Source organism: Rutidosis leptorrhynchoides, chromosome 2 (assembly GCF_046630445.1).
Source record: "Rutidosis leptorrhynchoides isolate AG116_Rl617_1_P2 chromosome 2, CSIRO_AGI_Rlap_v1, whole genome shotgun sequence".
Classification (NCBI taxonomy): domain Eukaryota; kingdom Viridiplantae; phylum Streptophyta; class Magnoliopsida; order Asterales; family Asteraceae; genus Rutidosis; species Rutidosis leptorrhynchoides.
The window spans coordinates 372,699,110-372,722,657 of NC_092334.1; the positions used below are offsets into that span (position 1 = coordinate 372,699,110).

Genomic DNA, 23,548 nt, shown 5'->3' on the forward strand with positions numbered 1-23,548 from the left:
AGCATAAAATAAGTGAGAAATAGAAATCGGAGGATTACTGACCGTAGCACCACAGAAATGGCCTTCCAGAAATTTTTCTTTGATGCAAATATGTAACCCTTCCATCACAATCAAAAATAGGAAAGGGCTTAATGGATCACCTTGACGTAACCCCCGACGAATTACGAACTCCTTCGTAGGGCTCCCGTTAATGAGAATCGAAGTACGAGCCGATGTCAAAATTATTCTGATCCACGATCTCCAAATATGACCGAAACCCTTAATCCTCAACATGTAATCAAGAAAGTCCCAATTAACGGAATCGTATACTTTCTCGAAATCAATCTTGAAAATGATTAGCTTCTCCTTTTTCTTTTTATACCATTCAATCGTTTCATTTAAAATCAAAAGCCCGTCTAATATTTGTCTACCCGCCAAAAAAGCCGACTGTTCTTTACTAATAATATTATCCAACACTTTTTCCAATCTATTCGCCAAAATTTTAGTAAAGATTTTATAAATCACACCAATTAAAGAAATTGGACAGTAATCCTTGATGAAGGAAGGATTTTTGACTTTGGGAATTAAAGTGATAAAAGCGGAACCCGAACATCTTAGCATACTTTTACTTTGGAAGGCTTCAACTACTGTTTTAATCACCTCTACTTTAACAATATCCCAATAACTTTTTATGAAACTAAAATTAAAACCATCAGGACCCGGGCTTTATCGCTACCACAATCCCAAACCTCCGATCGTATCTCATCCTCATAAATCCCTTTCTCAAGATCATTCGCTGCCACGGATGTTAAACAGCTCGCTGGTGACCAAGGTCGAGATAGGTCGATGATTGACCAGCGAATTTATTAGCATAAAACTCAAAAAATGCTTGTTTGGTTGCATTAGGATCCGTTAACCATTCACCATTAACCGTTATACCTTTAATCATTTGGCCGTTCCTCCGTTGTTTCAATAAACAATGAAAATACTTGGAGTTTTCGTCACCTTCCGCGTCCCATTTCACCCGAAACTTTCGAATAATATCCATGTCATCGACCCTATTTAAAGTATCGAGTTCTTGCATTAAGTCCCTTCTTTCAATGCGAGTTTCCTCCGTATCATTACCAGATTCGACCAATATGTCTATATCATTAATTCTTGAAAAAATCTCAACTTTCCTCAGGACCATGTTAGCCTTTTTTGATTTAACCCATTTTTTAATCCTTTGCTTCATCAACTTCATTTTATCGTGATAAAACGCTCTATTATCCATGATCTCACTTGAAGCATCTTTCACCATAGCATCAAAGTCCGAAAAAAGGTACCAAGAATTAAAACACTTAAATGGTGTTGGGCCAAAATCGTGCTTTAGATCTTGTAACAGCAAAGGAAGGTGATTGGAGTAGCCACGAACAAGAGTGGTAAGTTTTAAATCTGCAAAATATTCAAAAATGTTAGAAGTAACGAGAACCCTATCTATTCGGCTCATTTTCGAAGCCGACTTGTTCATCCAAGTAAACTTTCTACCACCGAGAGGTATATCAACTAGACCCGAGCTACCAATAAACAAATTGAAAACATTAGCCTCATCCGGATGAAAAATTGACCCAAACTTTTCCGACTCCTCTCTTACCTCATTAAAGTCACCAAACAACACATATTCACCCTCATTGTTATTCATGAAGTTAAGGAGTTTATCCCATAATAATCTCTTCTTTCTAGCATCATTCGAGCTGTGAAGATTCACCATAAAAAACCATGAACTCGAGTTTGACCATTTTCCTTTAACAATTAACAACCCGTCCTTGATACTAAACCTTACAATTTCTATACAAAGCGGTATTTATAACTTTATAGCATACCCATATACTGAAAGCATGTACCTAATAGTTTTTTCGCTAAAATACCAAACATGTATTTCTCGCCTAAACGAAGGGTTACAACCTTTCATTTCTAACGTCCATAAGTAACTAATTTTCGAATCTTATTTTATTGGAAATTGTTTTCATATGATATATGTTAGGAATAAAGCACATTAGCCCCAACAAGACTAGATAACCATAGGTTATCAAACCCACTTACAATAAACAAAAATAATTGATGTATATGAAAAAAATAGCAAAAACGATAAAGACAAGAAAATTTAACGAGGTTATATGTAATCACGAATGATTACTTTAATCCTTGGTACCAAAGAGAGTTCTTTTATTGATAAATTTCGTGGATACATGTATGGGTTATAATAAGATGCTTAAATAGGAAAAACTCAACAAAGAAATAGCTTTGGGAACAAGAAAATTCGTTTTTGTAAACTTCCTCGTCAGGGCATAGCTGCGTCGCACCCAGAATGATCCGCGGTGCGCCTCCAAGGAAAAAATCAAAACGGAAACTTTCTTCAGCTTGACCCCTGTTCACAATCTAGGTCACGTCGCGCCTAGGAGAGCCCGCGGCGCGCCTTTTTACTTGAACCGAAATTCTTTTTCGAATCCTTGTTTAACAAGCTTCGCACTCCAACAATCTCCCACTCGAGAAGACGTTAAACAACATCCATCTTAACCTAACATCATCAACATCATCATAATCATACAATAACAACTTGACCCACTGATTATACCTCCTTTTGATACCGCTGGATTTGCATCCAAATTATGCCGCACTTCACCCGATAACCTTCGAGCAAGTGAAGTCTTTCGGCACCAAAAATACAGTTGAGCTATAATTCGATCCTTTTATTACTAGCTTGAGAAACAAGAACCTCTCTTTGGCTATGGCACATACCTCCTTAGTTTTGGAGATAACGGGTCGTTTGAATCCGACACGACCCAATTAACCCCATCGCCCAAGCGATCTACACGTACACAATATCATCCACCCGATTCAACTTTCAAACAAAGAATAAACCCGCCGATAGATCAAACATGTGGATAACACCATCAAGGCAGCCGTGCGAGAACGCAATCACATCCTTGATCTGTAGTGACCCGAACTTTTCCATGTTTATATATATATTAAATGAAATTGTTATTTACATGATTAAGTCTTTCCAACATGTTAAGCAATCAAACTTGTTAAGACTTGATTAATTAAAATAGGTTTCATATAGACAATTGACCACCCAAGTTGACCGGTGATTCACGAACGTTAAAACTTGTAAAAACTATACGATGACATATATATGGTTATATATATAGTTAACATGATTTTATTATAAGTATGTATCTCATTAGGTATTTTAACAATGAGTTATATACATAAAAATGAGACTATTAATTTAAGAAACTCCAAAACGATATATATAACGATTATCGTTATAACAACGTCTTACTAGGTACATATGAATCATATTAAGATATTGATACACTTGGTTAATTATGTTAAATGATAAGTAAATATATTATTAAGTGTATTAACAATGAAATACATATGTAAAAATAAGACTACTAACTTAATGATTTCGAAACGAGACATATATGTAACGATTATCGTTGTAACGACATTTAACTATATATATATCATACTAAGATATATTATATATCATAATATCATGATAATATAACAATTTAACATCTCATTTATTATAATAAACAATGGGTTAACAACATTCAACAAGATCGTTAACCTAAAGGTTTCAAAACAACATTTACATGTAACGACTAACGATGACTTAACGACTCAGTTAAAATGTATATACATGTAGTGTTTTAATATGTATTCATACACTTTTTAAAGACTTCAAGACACTTATCAAAATACTTCTACTTAACAAAAATGCTTACAATTACATCCTCGTTCAGTTTCATCAACAATTCTACTCGTATGCACCTGTATTCGTACTCGTACAATACACAACTTTTAGATGTATGTACTATTGGTATATACACTCCAATGATCAGCTCTTAGCAACCCATGTGAGTCATCTAACACATGTGGGAACCATCATTTGGCAACTAGCATGAAATATCTCATAAAATTACAAAAATATGAGTAATCATTCATGACTTATTTACATGAAAACAAAATTACATATCCTTTATATCTAATCCATACACCAACGACCAAAAACACCTACAAACACTTTAATTCTTCAATTTTCTTCATCTAATTGATCTCTCTCAAGTTCTATCTTCAAGTTCTAAGTGTTCTTCATAAATTCCAAAAGTTCTAGTTTCATAAAATCAAGAATACTTCCAAGATTGCAAGTTTACTTCCAAGTTTTCTAAATCCATTCCAAGTAATCATCCAAGATCAATAAACCTTTGTTACTTACAGTAGGTTATCTTTCTAATACAAGGTAATAATCATATTCAAACTTTAATTCAATTTCTATAACTATAACAATCTTATTTCCAGTGGAAATCTTACTTGAAATTGTTTTCGTGTCATGATTCTGCTTCAAGAACTTTCAAGCCATCCAAGGATCCTTTGAAGCTAGATCTATTTTTCTTATTTCAAGTAGGTTTATCCAAGGAACTTGAGGTAGTAATGATGTTCATAACATCATTCAATTCATACATATAAAGCTATCTTATTCGAAGGTTTAAACTTGTAATCACTAGAACATAGTTTAGTTAATTCTAAACTTGTTCGCAAATAAAAGTTAATCCTTCTAACTTGACTTTTAAAATCAACTAAACACATGTTATATATCTATATGATATGCTAACTTAATGATTTAAAACCTGGAAACATGAAAAACACCGTAAAACTGGATTTACGCCGTCGTAGTAACACCGCGAGCTGTTTTGGGTTAGTTAATTAAAAACTATGATAAACTTTGATTTAAAAGTTGTTATTCTGGGAAAATGATTTTTATTATGAATATGAAACTATATCCAAAAATTATGGTTAAACTCAAAGTGGAAGTATGTTTTCTAAAATGGTCATCTAGTCGTCGTTCTTTCGACTGAAATGACTACCTTTACAAAAATGACTTGTAACTTATTTTTCCGACTATAAACCTATACTTTTTCTGTTTATATTCATAAAATAGAGTTCAATATGAAACCATAGCAATTTGATTCACTCAAAACAGATTTAAAGTGAAGAAGTTATGGGTAAAACAAGATTGGATAATTTTTCTCATTTTAGCTACGTGAAAATTGGTAACAAATCTATTCCAACCATAACTTAATCAACTTGTATTGAATATTATATAATCTTGAGATACCATAGACACGTATACAATGTTTCGACCTATCATGTCGACACATCTATATATATTTTCGAACAACCATAGACACTCTATATGTGAATGTTGGAGTTAGCTATACAGGGTTGAGGTTGATTCCAAAATATATATAGTTTGAGTTGTGATCAATACTGAGATACGTATACACTGGGTCGTGGATTGATTCAAGATAATATTTATCAATTTATTTCTGTACATCTAACTGTGGACAACTAGTTGTAGGTTACTAACGAGGACAGCTGACTTAATAAACTTAAAACATCAAAATATATTAAAAGTGTTGTAAATATATTTTGAACATACTTTGATATATATGTATATATTGTTATAGGTTCGTGAATCAACCAGTGGCAAAGTCTTACTTCCCGACGAAGTAAAAATATGTGAAAGTGAGTTATAGTCCCACTTTTAAAATCTAATATTTTTGGGATGAGAATACATGCAGGTTTTATAAATGATTTACAAAATAGACACAAGTACGTGAAACTACATTCTATGGTTTAATTATCAAAATCGAATATGTCCCTTTTTATTAAGTCTGGTAATCTAAGAATTAGGGAACAGACACCCTAATTGACGCGAATCCTAAAGATAGATCTATTGGGCCTAACAAACCCCATCCAAAGTATCGGATGCTTTAGTACTTCGAAATTTATATCATATCCGAAGGGTGTCCCGGAATTATGGGGATATTCTTATATATGCATCTTGTTAATGTCGGTTACCAGGTGTTCACCATATGAATGATTTTTATCTCTATGTATGGGATGTGTATTGAAATATGAAATCTTGTGGTCTATTGTTACGATTTGATATATATAGGTTAAACCTATAACTCACCAACATTTTTGTTGACGTTTAAAGCATGTTTATTCTCAGGTGAATACTAAGAGCTTCTGCTGTTGCATACTAAAATAAGGACAAGATTTGGAGTCCATGTTTGTATGATATTGTGTAAAAACTGCATTCAAGAAACTGATTTCGATGTAACATATTTGTATTGTAAACCATTATGTAATGGTCATGTGTAAACAGGATATTTTAGATTATCATTATTTGATAATCTACGTAAAGCTTTTTAAACCTTTATTTATGAAATAAAGGTTATGGTTTGTTTTAAAAATGAATGCAGTCTTTGAAAAACGTCTCATATAGAGGTCAAAACCTCGCAACGAAATCAATTAATATGGAACGTTTTTAATCAATAAGAACGGGACATTTCAGTTGGTATCCGAGCATTGGTCTTAGAGAACCAGAAAATTTGCATTAGTGTGTCTTATCGAGTTTGTTAGGATGCATTAGTGAGTCTGGACTTCGACCGTGTTTTCTTTAAAAATGATTGCTTAACATTTTTTGGAAACTATATATTATTAACATGTATATATTATGTGATATATTAATCTCTTAACATGTTTGATATTATGTGATAGATGTCTACCTCTAGCACAAATCCCATTGACTCACCTAATAATAACGAAGAGTCGAATATATATTGGACTGATTCACAAGTTCCCGAAGAAGAACCGGAAGAAGAATCAGAACCGGAAGAAGAATCAGAACCGGAAGAGGAGGAACCGGAGGAAGAAATAGAACCGGTGGGGGAAATAATAAAACGGTTAAGTAAAAGAAAATCCTCAACCAACCGACCAAGGTTAATTATGGTCAATGGTGTTTCCGCCAAGGAAGCAAAATATTGGGAGGATTACCAATTCTTCGATGAATCGGATTCCGACGAGAATTCCGATGATGTTATAGAAATTACCCCAACTGAATTTAAAAAGGCAAAAGAAAATAATAAGGGAAAGGGCATAAAAATAGAGAAATCTAATTCCAACCCCGATTAACTTTATATGTATCGTCAACCCCCGAAGCCCTTAAGTTGTAACAATGACCCGGGAACCTCTAAACCACCAGGTTTTTCTAAACCGTTGTGGAAAACGACAGCTCGTATTAGGGGAACATCATATATCCCTAGAAACTTGGAAAAACGAACCAAAACCGAAGAAGAAGAAACGAGCGAGTCGGAATAAGATAGTTGTATTCGTGTGGTGTAATATATGTAATATAGTGTGCTTATGCTTTATGATATATGTAAAAATTGCTTGTATTAATAAGTATTTTTTTTTATGAATCTAACTATTGTCTATTTTACAGTATAAAAACACAAAATGGATAGACAACCCAATATTTTAAGAGACCTACCCGGAGACATGATTGATGAAATCTTGTCTAGAGTCGGTCAGAATTCTTCGACACAACTATTTACGGCGAAATCAGTTTGTAAGACATTCGAAGAACGTTCCAAGAATGTCTTGGTTTATAAGAGACTTTCGTTTGAAAGATGGGGGATATCACATTGGGAAACCCATAAGTTACGATGTGTTTACTTTGACGCATATATTGTGGGGAACCCAAATGCTATTTTACGCAACGGGTTAAGAAATTATTTTGACTCAATGTATCCGAATATAGGACTTCATGATTTAGAAAAAGCGGCTAACATGCAACATAAAGAAGCATGCTATGCTTACGGGTTAGTAATGTTCGCTTCTCACCAAAGTGAGAAAAAGAACATCGGGCTACAACTATTAAACAAAACGTTCCCACAAGTGACGGAGTCGGTAATTGGGGTAAGAAATGAGGTTTTTAGGTTATTACGAGACTGTTGGTCATTACGTAACCCTCGTCCCTTTGACGACGTTACAACACGCTGTCTTATCAATGGCCATAACGGTTATGTTCCACAAGACCAAGGATGGGAAGTAGTCCTAGTAAAACCAGAATGCATGACTTGTTTCTGGACGTATGAATTACGTGTCTTTATTGCCTTTGCTGAACGACTTGTGTACTAGCTAGAATTATCTTCACAACTATCTTGTATCAAAGTTATTGTGTGCTATATTTCATGCTTTATGTAAAATAAGCGGTATTGTAAGTTTGTAAAATATTGTATAAAAGTTTGAACGCGAAATATTATTACAATCAGTTTTTCATATAGAATTGTAGTAGTTGAAATGTATATTAGCTACTAAGTATGAACTTAACGGGTAGGTACTACCCGAATTTAAACTTATAAAACGCTAATATGAAGAAAAAGCTTTTATAAATGAGTTCATATTATGCTACGAAATACTATTAACTACTCTTAATATTCTGTATGATTAACTTGTTCCATTTGACTATTTTGAAGGAAATGGCACCGACTACTCGACACACCGTGAATATGAATGAAGAGTAATTCCGTACTTTTCTAGCTTCAAACATAGCCGCAGTACAGGCTGCGCTACATACCAACAATAACCTTGGATCTAGCAGTACAGGAAATCGTGTAGGATGCACCTAGAAAGAATTCACTGCCTGCAAACCTTTGGAATTTGATGGAACCGAAGGACCGATCGGATTGAAACGGTGGACCGAGAAGGTCGAATCGGTGTTTGCCATAAGTAAGTGTACCGAAGAGGAAAAAGTGAAGTACGCTACGCATACCTTCACAAGTTCTGCGTTAACATGGTGGAATACCTATCTAGAGCAAGTGGGACAAGATGATGCTTACGCACTACCGTGGTCAGGATTCAAGCACTTGATGAACGAGAAGTACCATCCCAGAACTGAGGTCAATAAGCTCAAGACAGAACTTAGAGGGTTACGAACCCAAGGATTTGATATTACCACGTACGAAAGACGATTCACAGAATTGTGCTTATTGTGTCCGGGAGCGTTCGAAGATGAGGAAGAGAAGACCGACGCATTTGTGAAAGGATTACCGGAAAGAATCCAAGAAGATATAAGTTCACACGAGCCCGCCTCCATACAACAGGCATGTAGAATGGCTCACAAACTAGTGAACCAGATTGAAGAAAGAATTAAAGAACAGACTGCTGAAGAGGCCAATGCGAAGCAAGTCAAAAGAAAGTGGGAGGAAAACGGTGATAAGAATCACCAATACAACAACAACAGCAATTACAACAATAATCGCAACAACTATCCCAACAATCGCAACATCAATCGCAACTACAACAAACGGCCCAACAATAACAACAACAACAACAACAACAACAACAACAATAACAGCAGCAACTACAACAATCATCCCAACAACAATAACAACCACAACAACAACAACAATCAGAAGCAGCTATGCCAAAGGTGTGAAAAGTATCACTCGGGGTTCTGCACCAAATTTTGCAACAAGTGTAAAAGAAATGGTCATAGCACGGCGAAGTGTGAGGTCTACGGACCAGGGGTTAACAGAACGAAAGGAACAAATGGTGTCGGAACGAGTAATGGCAGAGCAAGTAGTGTCGGAGCAAGTTATGCCAATGTAGTTTGTTATAAATGTGGAAAACCGGGCCACATTATTAGAAATTGCCCGAACCAGGAGAACACGAATGGACAAGGCCGCAGAAGAGTTTTCAATATTAATGCGGCAGAGGCACAGGAAGACCCGGAGCTTGTTACGGGTACGTTTCTTATTGACAATAAATCTGCTTACGTTTTATTTGATTCGGGTACGGATATAAGCTATATAAGTAGAGATTTTTGTGCTAAATTAAGTTGTCCATTGATGCCGTTGGATAGTAAATTTTTACTCTAATTAGCAAACGGTAAATTAATTTCAACAGATAATATATGCCGGAATCGAGAAATTAAACAGGGTAGCGAAATATTTAAGATTGATTTGATACCAGTAGAGTTAGGGAGTTTTGATGTAATAGTTGGCATGGACTGGCTGAAGAAGGTGAAAGCAGAGATCGTATGTTATAAAAATGCAATTCGCATTGTACGAGAAAAAAGAGAACCCTTAATGGTGTACGGAGAAAAGAGCAACGCAAAGTTAAATCTTATTAGTAACCTGAAGGCACAAAAACTAATAAGAAAAGGTTGCTATGCTGTTCTAGCATACGTCGAGAAAGTACAAACTGAAGAAAAGAGCATCAATGATGTTCCCGTCGCAAAAGAATTTCCCGATGTATTTCTGAAAGAATTACCGGGACTACCTCCACATCGATCTGTTGAATTTCAAATAGATCTTGTACCAGAAGCTGCACCAATAGCTCGTGCTCCTTATAGACTCGCACCCAGCGAGATGAAAGAACTGCAAAGCCAACTGCAAGAACTATTAGAACGTGGTTTCATTCAACCAAGCACATCACCATGGGGAGCTCCTGTTTTGTTTGTCAAGAAGAAGGATGGTACATTTAGGTTGTGTGACTACAGAGAGTTGAACAAACTTACCATCAAAAACCGTTATCCACTGCCGAGAATTGACGACTTATTTGATCAACTACAAGGCTCGTCGGTTTATTCGAAGATCGATTTACGTTCTGAATATCATCAAATGCGAGTAAAGGAGGATGATATTCCAAAAACTGCTTTTAAGACGCGTTATGGTCATTACGAGTTTATGGTTATGCCGTTTGGATTGACTAACACACCAGCTATGTTCATGGACCTTATGAACCGAGTGTGTGGGCCATATCTTGACAAGTTTGTCATTGTTTTCATCGATGACATACTTATTTACTCAAAGAATGATCAAGAGCACGAAGAACATTTGAGAAAAGTGCTAGAAGTATTGAGGAAAGAAAAACTGTACGCTAAGTTTTCAAAGTGTGCATTTTGGTTGGAAGAAGTTCAATTCCTCGGTCACATAGTGAACAAAGAAGGTATCCAGGTGGACCTGGCAAAGATCGAAACCGTTGAAAAGTGGGAAACCCCAAAAACTTCGAAGCATATACGACAATTTTTAGGATTGGCTAGTTACTACAGAAGATTCATCCAAGATTTCTACAAAATAGCAAAACCCTTGACTGCATTAACGCATAAAGGGAAGAAATTTGAATGGAAGGATGAACAAGAGAAGGCGTTTCAATTATTGAAGAAAAAGCTAACTACGGCACCTATATTGTCATTGCCTGAAGGGAATGATGATTTTGTGATTTATTGTGACGCATCAAAGCAAGGTCTTGGTTGTGTATTAATGCAACGGACGAAGGTGATTGCTTATACGTCTAGACAATTGAAGATTCACGAGCAAAATTATACGACGCATGATTTGGAATTAGGCGCGGTTGTTTTTGCATTAAAGACTTGGAGGCACTACTTATATGGGGTAAAAAGTATTATATATACCGACACAAAAGTCTTCAACACATATTCAATCAGAAACAACTGAATATGAGGCAGCGTAGGTGGAATGAATTGTTGAATGATTACGACTTTGAGATTTGTTACCACCCGGGGAAGGCAAATGTGGTAGCCGACGCCTTGAGCAGAGAGGACAGAGAACCCATTCGAGTAAAATCTATGAATATAATGATTCACACTAACCTTACTACTCATAAAGGAGGCGCAACAAGGAGTTTTAAAAGAGGGAAATTTAAAGGATGAAATACCCAAAGGATCGGAGAAGCATCTTAATATTCGGGAAGACGGAACCCGGTATAGGGCTGAAAGAATTTGGGTACCAAAATTTGGAGATATGAGAGAAATGGTACTTAGAGAATGAAAGGACCCGTCCTAATCCATCCGGACGAAGTTCATATCGATTATAAACGATTCACATCAGTTGATTACATCGCGAGGTACTTGACCTCTATATGATACATTTTACAAACATTGCATTCGTTTTTGAAAAGACAATCTTTCATTACATCTAAAGTTGACAGACATGCATACCATTTCATAATATATCCAACTATAAATTGACTCAATAATAATCTTGATGAACTCGATGACTTGAATGTAACGTCTTTTGAAATATGTCATGAATGACTCCAAGTATTATCTCTAAAATGAGTAAATGCACAGCGGAAGATTTCTTTCATACCTGAGAATAAACATGCTTTCAAGTGTCAACCAAAAGTTTGGTGAGTTCATTAGTTTAACATAAATAATCATTTCATAATTTTAATAGACCACAAGATTTCATATTCAGTTCTCATAAATATACGTCCCATGCATAGAGACAAAATATCATTCATATGGATTGAACACCTGGTAATCTGCAGTGACCCGAACTTTTCCATGTTTATATATATTAATTGAGATTGATATTTACATGATTAAATGTTTCCAACATGTTAAACAATCAAACTTGTTAAGACTTGATTAATTGAAATATGTTTCATATAGACAATTGACCACCCAAGTTGACCGGTGATTCACGAACGTTAAAACTTGTAAAAACTATATGATGACATATATATGGATATATATATATAGTTAACATGATACTATGATAAGTAAACATATCATTAAGTATATTAACAATGAACTACATATGTAAAAACAAGACTACTAACTTAATGATTTTTAAACGAGACATATATGTAACGATTATCGTTGTAAAGACATTTAATGTATATATATCATATTAAGAGATATTCATATATGATAATATCATGATAATATAATAATTTAAAATCTCATTTGATATTATAAACATTGGGTTAACAACATTTAACAAGATCGTTAACCTAAAGGTTTCAAAACAACACTTACATGTAACGACTAACGATGACTTAACGACTCAGTTAAAATGTATATACATGTAGTGTTTTAATATGTATTTATACACTTTTGAAAGACTTCAATACACTTATCAAAATACTTCTACTTAACAAAAATGCTTACAATTACATCCTCGTTCAGTTTCATCAACAATTCTACTCGTATGCACCCGTATTCGTACTCGTACAATACACAGCTTTTAGATGTATGTACTATTGGTATATACACTCCAATGATCAGCTCTTAGCAGCCCATGTGAGTCACCTAACACATGTTGGAACCATCATTTGGCAACTAGCATGAAATATCTCATAAAATTACAAAAATATGAGTAATCATTCATGACTTATTTACATGAAAACAAAATTACATATCCTTTATATCTAATCCATACACCAACGACCAAAAACACCTACAAACACTTTCATTCTTCAATTTTCTTCATCTAATTGATCTCTCTCAAGTTCTATCTTCAAGTTCTAAGTGTTCTTCATATATTCTACAAGTTCTAGTTACATAAAATCAAGAATACTTAGCTCACTTCCAATCTTGTAAGGTGATCATCCAACCTCAAGAAATCTTTGTTTCTTACAGTAGGTTATCATTCTAATACAAGGTAATAATCATATTCAAACTTTGGTTCAATTTCTATAACTATAACAATCTTATTTCAAGTGATGATCTTACTTGAACTTGTTTTCGTGTCATGATTCTGCTTCAAGAACTTCGAGCCATCCAAGGATCCGTTTAAGCTAGATCCATTTTTCTCTTTTCCAGTAGGTTTATCCAAGGAACTTAAGGTAGTAATGATGTTCATAACATCATTCGATTCATACATATAAAGCTATCTTATTCGAAGGTTTAAACTTGTAATCACTAGAACATAGTTTAGTTAATTCTAAACTTGTTCGCAAACAAAAGTTAATCCTTCTAAATTGACTTTTAAAATCAACTAAACACATGTTCTGTATCTATATTATATGCTAACTTAATAATTTAAAACCTGGAAACACGAAAAACACCGTAAAACCGGATTTACGCCGTCGTAGTAACACTGCGGGCTGTTTTGGGTTAGTTAATTAAAAACTATGATAAACTTTGATTTAAAAGTTGTTATTCTGAGAAAATGATTTTTATTATGAACATGAAACTATATCCAAAAATTATGGTTAAACTCAAAGTGGAAGTATGTTTTCTAAAATGGTCATCTAGACGTCGTTCTTTCGACTGAAATGACTACCTTTACAAAAACGACTTGTAACTTATTTTTCCGACTATAAACCTATACTTTTTCTGTTTAGATTCATAAAATAGAGTTCAATATGAAACCATAGCAATTTGATTCACTCAAAACGGATTTAAAATGAAGAAGTTATGGGTAAAACAAGATTGGATAATTTTTCTCATTTTAGCTACGTGAAAATTGGTAACAAATCTATTCCAACCATAACTTAATCAACTTGTATTATATATTATGTAATCTTGAGATACCATAGACACGTATACAATGTTTCGACCTATCATGTCGACACATCTATATATATTTCGGAACAACCATAGACACTCTATATGTGAATGTTGGAGTTAGCTATACAGGGTTGAGGTTGATTCCAAAATATATATAGTTTGAGTTGTGATCAATACTGAGATACGTATACACTGGGTCGTGGATTGATTCAAGATAATATTTATCGATTTATTTCTGTACATCTAACTGTGGACAACTAGTTGTAGGTTACTAACGAGGACAGCTGACTTAATAAACTTAAAACATCAAAATATATTAAAAGTGTTGTAAATATATTTTGAACATACTTTGATATATATGTATATATTGTTATAGGTTCGTGAATCAACCAGTGACCAAGTCTTACTTCTCGACGAAGTAAAAAGTCTGTGAAAGTGAGTTTCATTAATCCCTTTTTAAATGCTTTTGCAATATATATTTTTGGGACTGAGAATACATGCGCTGCTTTTATAACTGTTTTACGAAATGGACACAAGTATCTAAAATTACATTCTATGGCTGAATTATTAAACCGAATATGCCCCTTTTTAGTCTGGTAATCTAAGAATTAGGGAACAGACACCCTAATTGACGCGAATCCTAAAGATAGATATATCGGGCCCAACAAGCCCCATCCAAAGTACCGGATGCTTTAGTACTTCGAAATTTATATCATATCCGAAGGGTGTCCCGGAATGATGGAGATATTCTTATATATATGCATCTTGTTAATGTCGGTTACCAGGTGTTCACCATATGAATTATTTTTATCTCTATGTATGGGATGTGTATTGAAATATGAAATCTTGTGGTCTATTATTATGATTTGATATATATAGGTTAAACCTATAACTCACCAACATTTTTGTTGACGTTTTAAGCATGTTTATTCTCAGGTGATTATTAAGAGCTTCCGCTGTCGCATACTTAAATAAGGACGAGATTTGGAGTCCATGCTTGTATGATATTGTGTAAAAACTGCATTCAAGAAACTTATTTTGTTGTAACATATTTGTATTGTAAACCATTATGTAATGGTCGTGTGTAAACAGGATATTTTAGATTATCATTATTTGATAATCTACGTAAAGCTTTTTAAACCTCTATTGATGAAATAAAGGTTATGGTTTGTTTTAAAATGAATGCAGTATTTGAAAAACGTCTCATATAGAGGTCAAAACCTCGCAACGAAATCAATTAATATGGAACGTTTTTAATCAATAAGAACGGGACATTTCAGTTGGTATCAGAGCGTTGGTCTTAGAGAACCAGAATTTTGCATTAGTGTGTCTTATCGAGTTTGTTAGGATGCATTAGTGAGTCTGGAGTTCGACCGTGTTTACTTGAAAAATAATTGCTTAACAAATTTTGTTGGAAACTATATATTTTTAACATGTGAATATTATGTGATATATTAATCTCTTAACGCGTTTGATATTATGTGATAGATGTCTACCTCTAGAACAAGTCCCATTGACTCACCTAATAATAATGAAGAGTCAAATGTAAATTGGAATGATTCGTGGACTGATTCACAAGTTCCCGAAGAGGAACCGGAAGAAGAGTCGGAACCGGAAGAAGAATCGGAACCGGAAGAAGAATCGGAACCGGATGAAGAAATAGAACCGGTATGGGAAATAATAAAACGGTTAAGTAAAAGAAAATCCTCAACCAATCGACCAAGGTTAATTATGGTCAATAGTGTTTCCGCCAAGGAAGCAAAATATTGGGAGGATTACCAATTCTCCGATGAATCGGATTCCGACGAGAATTCCGATGATGTTATAGAAATTACCCCAACTGAATTTAAAAAGGCAAAAGAAAATAATAAGGGAAAGGGCATAAAAATAGAGAAATCTAATTCCAACCCCGATGAACTTTATATGTATCGTCAACCCCCGAAGTCCTTAAGTTGTAACAATGACCCGGGAACCTCTAAACCACCAGGTTTTTCTAAACCAATGTGGATAATGACGGCTCGTATTAGGGGAACATCATATATCCCTAGAAACTTGGAAAAATGAACCAAAACTGAAGAAGAAGAAACAAGCGAGTCGGAATAAGATAGTTGTATTCGTGTGGTGTAATATAAGTAATATAGTGTGCTTATGCTTTATGATATATGTAAAAATTGCTTGTATTAATAAGTATTTTTTTTTTATGAATCTAACTCTTGTCTATTTTACAGTATAAAAACACAAAATGGATAGACAACCCAATATTTTAAGAGACCTACCCGGAGACATGATTGATGAAATCTTGTCTAGAGTCGGTCAGAATTCTTCGGCACAACTATTTAAGGCGAGATCATTTTGTAAGACATTCGAAGAACGTTCCAAGAATGCCTTGGTTTATAAAAGGCTTTCGTTCTAAATATGGGGGATATCACATTGGGAAATCCATAAGTTACGATGTGTTTACTTTGACGCATATATTGCGGGGAACCCAAATGCTATTTTACGCAATGGGTTAAGAAATTATTTTAACTCAATATATCCGAATATTGGACTTCGTGATTTAGAAAAAGCGGCTAACATGCAACATAAAGAAGCATGTTATGCTTACGGATTAGTAATGTTCGCTTCTCACCAAAGTGAGAACAAGAACATCGGGCTACAACTATTAAACAAAACGTTTCCACAAGTGACGGAGTCGGTAATTGGGGTAAGAAATAAGGTTTTTAGATTGTTACGGGACTGTTGGACATTACATAACCCTCGTCCCTTTGACGACGTTACAACACGCTGTCTTATCAACGGCCATAACGGTTATGTTCCACAAGACCAAGGATGGGAAGTAATCCTAGTAAAACCAGAATGCATGACTTGTTTCTGGACGTATGAATTACGTGTCTTTATTACCTTTGCTGAACGACTTGTGTACTAGCTAGAATTATCTTCACAACCATCTTGTATCAAATTTATTGTGTGCTATATTTCATGCTATATGTAAAATAAGCGGTATTGTAAGTTTGTAAAATATTGTGTAAAAGTTTGAACGCGAAATATTATTATAATCAGTTTTTTATATAGAATTGTAGTAGTTGAATTGTATATTAGCTACTAAGTATGAACTTAACGGGTAGGTACTACCCGAATTTAAACTTATAAAATGCTAATATGAAGAAAAAGCTTTTATAAATGAGTTCATATTATGCTACGAAATACTATTAACTACTCTTAATATTCTGTATGATTAACTTGTTCCATTTAACTATTTTGAAGGAAATGGCACCGACTACTAGACACACCGTGAATATGAATGAAGAGGAATTCCGTACTTTTCTAGCTTCAAACATAGCCGCAGTACAGGCTGCGCTACATACCAACAATAACCTTGGATCTAGCAGTACAGGAAATCGTGTAGGATGCACCTACAAAGAATTCACTGCCTGCAAACCTTTGGAATTTGATGGAACCGAAGGACCGATCGGATTAAAACGGTGGACCGAGAAGGTCGAATCGGTGTTTGCCATAAGTAAGTGTACTGAAGAGGACAAAGTGAAGTAGGCTACGCATACCTTCACAAGTTCTGCGTTAACATGGTGGAATACCTATCTAGAGCAAGTGGGACAAGACGATGCGTACGCACTACCGTGGTCAGCATTCAAGCACTTGATGAACGAGAAGTACCGTCCCAGAACCGAGGTCAATAAGCTCAAGACAGAACTTAGAGGGTTACGAACCCAAGGATTTGATATTACCACGTACGAAAGACGATTCACAGAATTGTGCCTATTGTGTCCGGGAGCATTCGAAGATGAGGAAGAGAAGATCGACGCGTTTGTGAAAGGATTACCGGAAAGAATCCAAGAAGATATAAGTTCACACGAGCCCGCCTCCATACAACAGGCATGTAGAATGGCTCACAAACTAGTAAACCAGATTGAAGAAAGAATTAAAGAACAGACTGCTGAAGAGGCCAATGTGAAGCAAGTCAAAAGAAAGTGGGAGGAAAACGGTGATAAGAATCACCAATACAACAACAACAGCAATTACAACAATAATCGCAACAATTATCCCAACAATCGCAACATCAATCGCAACTACAACAAACGGCCCAACGACAACAACAACAGCAACTACAACAATCGTCCCAACAACAATAACAATCGCAACAACAACAACAACAACAACAACAATCAGAAGCAGCTATGCCAAAGGTGTGAAAAGTATCTGATAATGCTAAAAACGAACATATATTTCATAGCATTATTCCTCAAGAAAGACAAGCTTTTAGTTGCAATTGTTCTATTTACAAGAGATATTCGTTTAAATAATAAAAGGTGAAGACAAAAGACAGATTCGACGAATTGAAGACGCAAACGACCAAAAAGCTCAAAAGTACAAAAGACAATCAAAAAGGTTCCAATTATTGATAAGAAACGTCTCGAAATCACAAGAGTACAAGATTCAAAACGCAAAGTACAAGATATTAAATTATACGCGAGGACGTTCGAAAATCCGGAACCGGGACCAGAGTCAATTCTTAACGCTCGACGCAACGGACTAAAAATTACAAGTTAACTATATATATAAATATAATATAATATATAATTAATTATATTAATTATATATATATTATATATATATATTTAAAACTGTCGGCAGCCAGAAACTCCAAGGGAGTAAATTGAAAATACCTCTCCGCGACTCGCGGAGTTTGAAGGGCTTTTTGCCGCGAGTCGCGGAGCCCCAAAAATCATTCCTGGCTATAAATCAACCCGAATTCTGATCAAAATAAATATCATTTTTCTCTTCCTCTTCATATACGTAATATATTTATATTTATATTTTAATTTTAATTATAATTCTAATAATAAGGGTATGTTAGCGAATGTTGTAAAGGTGTAAGTCGAAATTCTGTCCGTGTAACGCTACGCTATTTTTAATCATTGTAAGTTATGTTCAACCTTTTTATATTAATGTCTCGTAGCTAAGTTATTATTATGCTTGTTTAAAACGAAGTAATCATGATGTTAGGCTAATTATTAAAATTGGGTAATTGGGCTTTGTACCATAATTGGGGTTTGGACAAAAGAACGACACTTGTGGAAACTAGACTATGGGCTATTAATGGGCTTTATATTTGTTTAACTAAATGAAAGTTTGTTAATGTTAATATAAAGATTTACAATTGGGCGTCCCTATAAATTACCATATACACTCGATCGGACACGATGGGCGGGGTATTTATATGTACGAATAATCGTTCATTTAACCGGACACGGGAATGGATTAATAGCCACTAGAATAATTAAAACAGGGGTGAAATTACATTCAAGGGTAATTGGTGTAATTGTTAACAAAGTAGTAAAACCTTGGTTTACACGCAGTCGATAACCTGGTGTATTCATTAAACAAAGTATTAAAACCTTGTTACAATTCGAATCCCCAATTAGTTGGAATATTTATCTTCGGGTATAATAATAATTTGACAAGGACACTTGCAATTTATATTTATGACTGATGGACTGTTATGGACAAAAACCAGACGGACATATTGAATAATCCAGGACAAAGGACAATTAACCCATGGGCATAAAACTAAAATTAACACGTCAAACATCATGATTACGGAAGTTTAAATAAGCATAATTCTTTTATATCATATTTTATTTCCTTTATTGTATATTTAATTGCACTTCTAATTATCGCACTTTTATTTATTGTTATTTCATTTTATCGCACTTTTAATTATCGTACTTTTTAATTATCGCAATTTAATTTTTATCGCATTTTTATTATTCGCAATTTCATTATCGTTATTTACTTTACGCTTATATTTTACATTAGGTTTTAACTGCGACTAAAGTTTTAAAATCGACAAACCGGTCATTAAACGGTAAAAACCCCCCTTTATAATAATAATATTATTTATATATATATATTTGTATTTTTATAAAAGTAAACTAATATAGCGTTGAGCTTTGCTTAAAGATTTCCCTGTGGAACGAACCGGACTTACTAAAAACTACACTACTGTACGATTAGGTACACTGCCTATAAGTGTTGTAGCAAGGTTTAAGTATATCCATTCTATAAATAAATAAATATCTTGTGTAAAATTGTATCGTATTTAATAGTATTTCCTGCTAAAATTATAAACTATTTTATATACACCTCGTTCGACATCAAGTATTTTTGGCGCCGCTGCCGGGGAACTATCTTAAAAGCCGGAAGCGCAACGCTAATAAAAAAAAAAAAGATTTTTATTTACTTTTATTAAAAGTCGTTTTTGTAAAAATTACGTTTTAATCATTCAAAAATATAAAAAGAAAAAACAAAAATATAAGTATTTTTAGGATTTTGTTAAATATTTAAGTTTTATAAGTTTCTTTATCTTTATTTTAATTTATAAAAATATAAATTTTATTAAAAATCGTTTATTAAAAACAGAAAACAAAATAGAAAATAAAAAAAAAAAAATAAAGAAAAAACGCGTAAAAACAAAACCTGTCAACTGATTTCTGGATCCCCGCGACTCGCGGGGTTTTCCTCTTTATTCACCGCAACTCGCGGAGGGTTTCTGACACACGGACAAAACCCTAATCACGGGTTTTAATTTATTATTATTATTATTAATTACTTAATTATTATTATTATTATTAATTTTAGTTTTATTTTTACTTTTTACTTTATATTTATGTATTTTGTTTAATTAGTTTTATTAAAATTGTAAAATTAGTAGTTTTAATTAAATAAATAATATAAAAATAATATTTTTATAAAAATTGTACTTTTTACAACTTTTTGTATATTTTTATATTTTGTACCTTTTTAATCATTGTAGCGTAATATTTGTATTTTTTTTAGCTCATAATTAATTTTAAACTTAGTATTTGCTATAGTTATTTTTACTCCTATATTTTTAGGCTTTGCCGTAGAATTCCTTAAGTGCTTTTTCTTTAGACTAAGATTTAGGTGCTTTAGAATTTTGCGACACCTTTTTAAGTTTTAGTTTCTTTTTAAGTTATTTCCATTTGGGATTTAGTTTTTCCTTGTAAGCTTTAATATTTTTAGACCTTTTACTATGTATCAATTATCATTTCAATTAGTAATTTCAATTTGCGATTATAATTTTAAGTTAGTTATAGTAATAAGGTTAAATTAGTTAAGTATTTTTAAGTTTTGATAAGTTTCTTTTATTTTTCCGTCACCTTTTATTTTTCAACCATTTTTTTTTCTTTTTCGACATTTTTCGACGCGCAATCTTTTTCTCTCTTATTTCTCGCCATTCTAGTTTTTAGGACTTAGAATTTTTTTTCTACTTCTTATCTAAATTTCTTAAAATTACGAAAATTTATTTTAAGTGGTTAAATTGATAGACATCAAAATTTTCTGGTTCGTAGTAATAGTTGGATTTGTACGTGGACCGGGTTATTGGAGCCAAACAGTCCTCAATTATATTGAGACCAAACGAATCCTGCCCCTCTGCTGCATCTTTTGGCTATTCGAAACGTGGGCAAAATCAGAAAAGTCTATTGATTGGATAACTTATTATAATTTTTCTTTCCTTTTAAAAACTAATAGGATATTCTGTGAATGCACCGAGCAAGACGTTCATCACCTTTTGTACGTTCACCACCTGTAACTCGATCAAGACATCGTTTAACAAATATAACCGCCGTTGATTTTTCTTTAGAATCGTCATCCAGTCGACCAAGTACTTCAGTTCAAATTTCCGATAATCCATTTTTTGAACCCAACCTCACAATTGAGAATCCAGAAAATATTCAGGAACGGTTCGTAGATCCTGAACCATTAAACTTTCCTCCGGAACCACCAATCATTCAAACAGAGATTGTTGAGGAACGAACTATTAAATCAGAATCATCTAGTGATTCCGATTCAACAAATTCAATTATGGAGAATCTGGAACCTTTAAGTATGGAAGACCGAATGAGAGCTAAACGCACTGGCCAAGGTCACGCAATTACTCATCCAGACATTAATGCGCCAGATTATGAAATCAAAGGACAAATTCTACACATGGTGACTAATCAATGCCAATTTAGTGGTGCGCCGAAGGAAGATCCAAATGAACATCTACGTACCTTTAATAGGATCTGCACACTATTTAAAATCCGAGAAGTGGAGGATGAACAGATATATCTCATGTTATTTCCCTGGACTTTAAAGGGAGAAGCCAAAGATTGGTTGGAATCGTTACCTGAAGGGGCGATCGATACATGGGACGTTTTAATTGATAAATTTCTTAAACAATTTTTTCCCGCATCTAAAGCCGTAAGACTTCAAGCAGAAATTGTTACGTTCACACAGAAACCAAATGAAACTTTATATGAGGCATGGACAAGATATGGAAAGTTGTTAAGAGGATGTCCGCAACATGGTTTAGACACCTGTCAAATAGTACAAATATTTTACCGAGGATGCGACATCACTACAAGAAAAGACATAGATATAGCAGCTGGTGGTTCGATTATGAAGAAAACCGAAACTGATGCTTACAAAATTATTGATAACACTGCTTCCCACTCACATGAGTGGCACCAAGAAAAAGATATCATTAGATCATCTAAAGCAGCTAGAGCCGATTCTAGCCATGACTTAGATTCCATTTCCGCAAAGATAGATGCTGTGGAGAGACGAATGGAAAAGATGACTAAGGATATTCACTCAATACGAATTAGTTGTGAGCAGTGTGGAGGACCACATTTGACAAAAGATTGTCTCAGTATTGAATTAACAATGGAACAAAGAGAGAATATTTCATACATAAACCAAAGGCCTGGAAATAATTATCAGAATAATTATCAACCGCCAAGACCGATTTACAATCAAAACCAGAATTATAACCGAAATATTCCATACAACAACCAACAAGGTCCTAGCAATCAACAAGTATCCAATAATACTTACAATCAGCAAAGACCGAATTTTCAAAACAAACCACCACAACAAACCGATGATAAAAAGCCAAATTTAGAAGATATGATGACGAAGCTAGTTGAAACTCAAACGCAGTTTTTCACATCTCAAAAACAAACCAATGAACAAAATGCTCAAGCATTTAGAAATCAACAAGCTTCTATTCAAAATCTGGAACAAGAAGTAAGTAACCTAGCAAGGTTAATAGGTGAAAGAAAACCGGGAAGTTTACCTAGCGATACAAACGCTAACCCCCGGAATGAAACAGCTAAAGCTATTACCACAAGAAGTGGTACAACACTTAAACCACCTGAAATACCTGTAACTTCTGATGAAACTATTCCTACTCCATTAGAACCACAACCTGATCAAGATAAGGAAAAAGAACCGGTAGTTGAAAAGGTTAATGAAGATAACACAGTTAAGGATAAACCTTATGTTAAACCATACCAACCACCACTTCCTTACCCG

At 34.1% G+C, this 23,548-nt stretch overlaps 1 protein-coding gene across 1 annotated transcript; it reads right to left on the reverse strand.

The window, feature by feature from the left end:
* Window positions 1–787: 787 nt before the first annotated feature.
* On the reverse strand, window positions 788–1,729 carry LOC139888987 (uncharacterized). Its single transcript, XM_071871963.1, has one exon. The coding sequence runs from the start codon at window positions 1,727–1,729 to the stop codon at window positions 788–790; it is 942 nt and encodes a 313-aa protein (XP_071728064.1).
* Window positions 1,730–23,548: the final 21,819 nt, after the last annotated feature.

Excerpts from the sequence above, each read along its gene's own strand:
- LOC139888987 (XM_071871963.1), bottom strand. The coding sequence starts at position 1,729 with ATGGTGAATCTTCACAGCTCGAATGATGCTAGAAAGAAGAGATTATTA.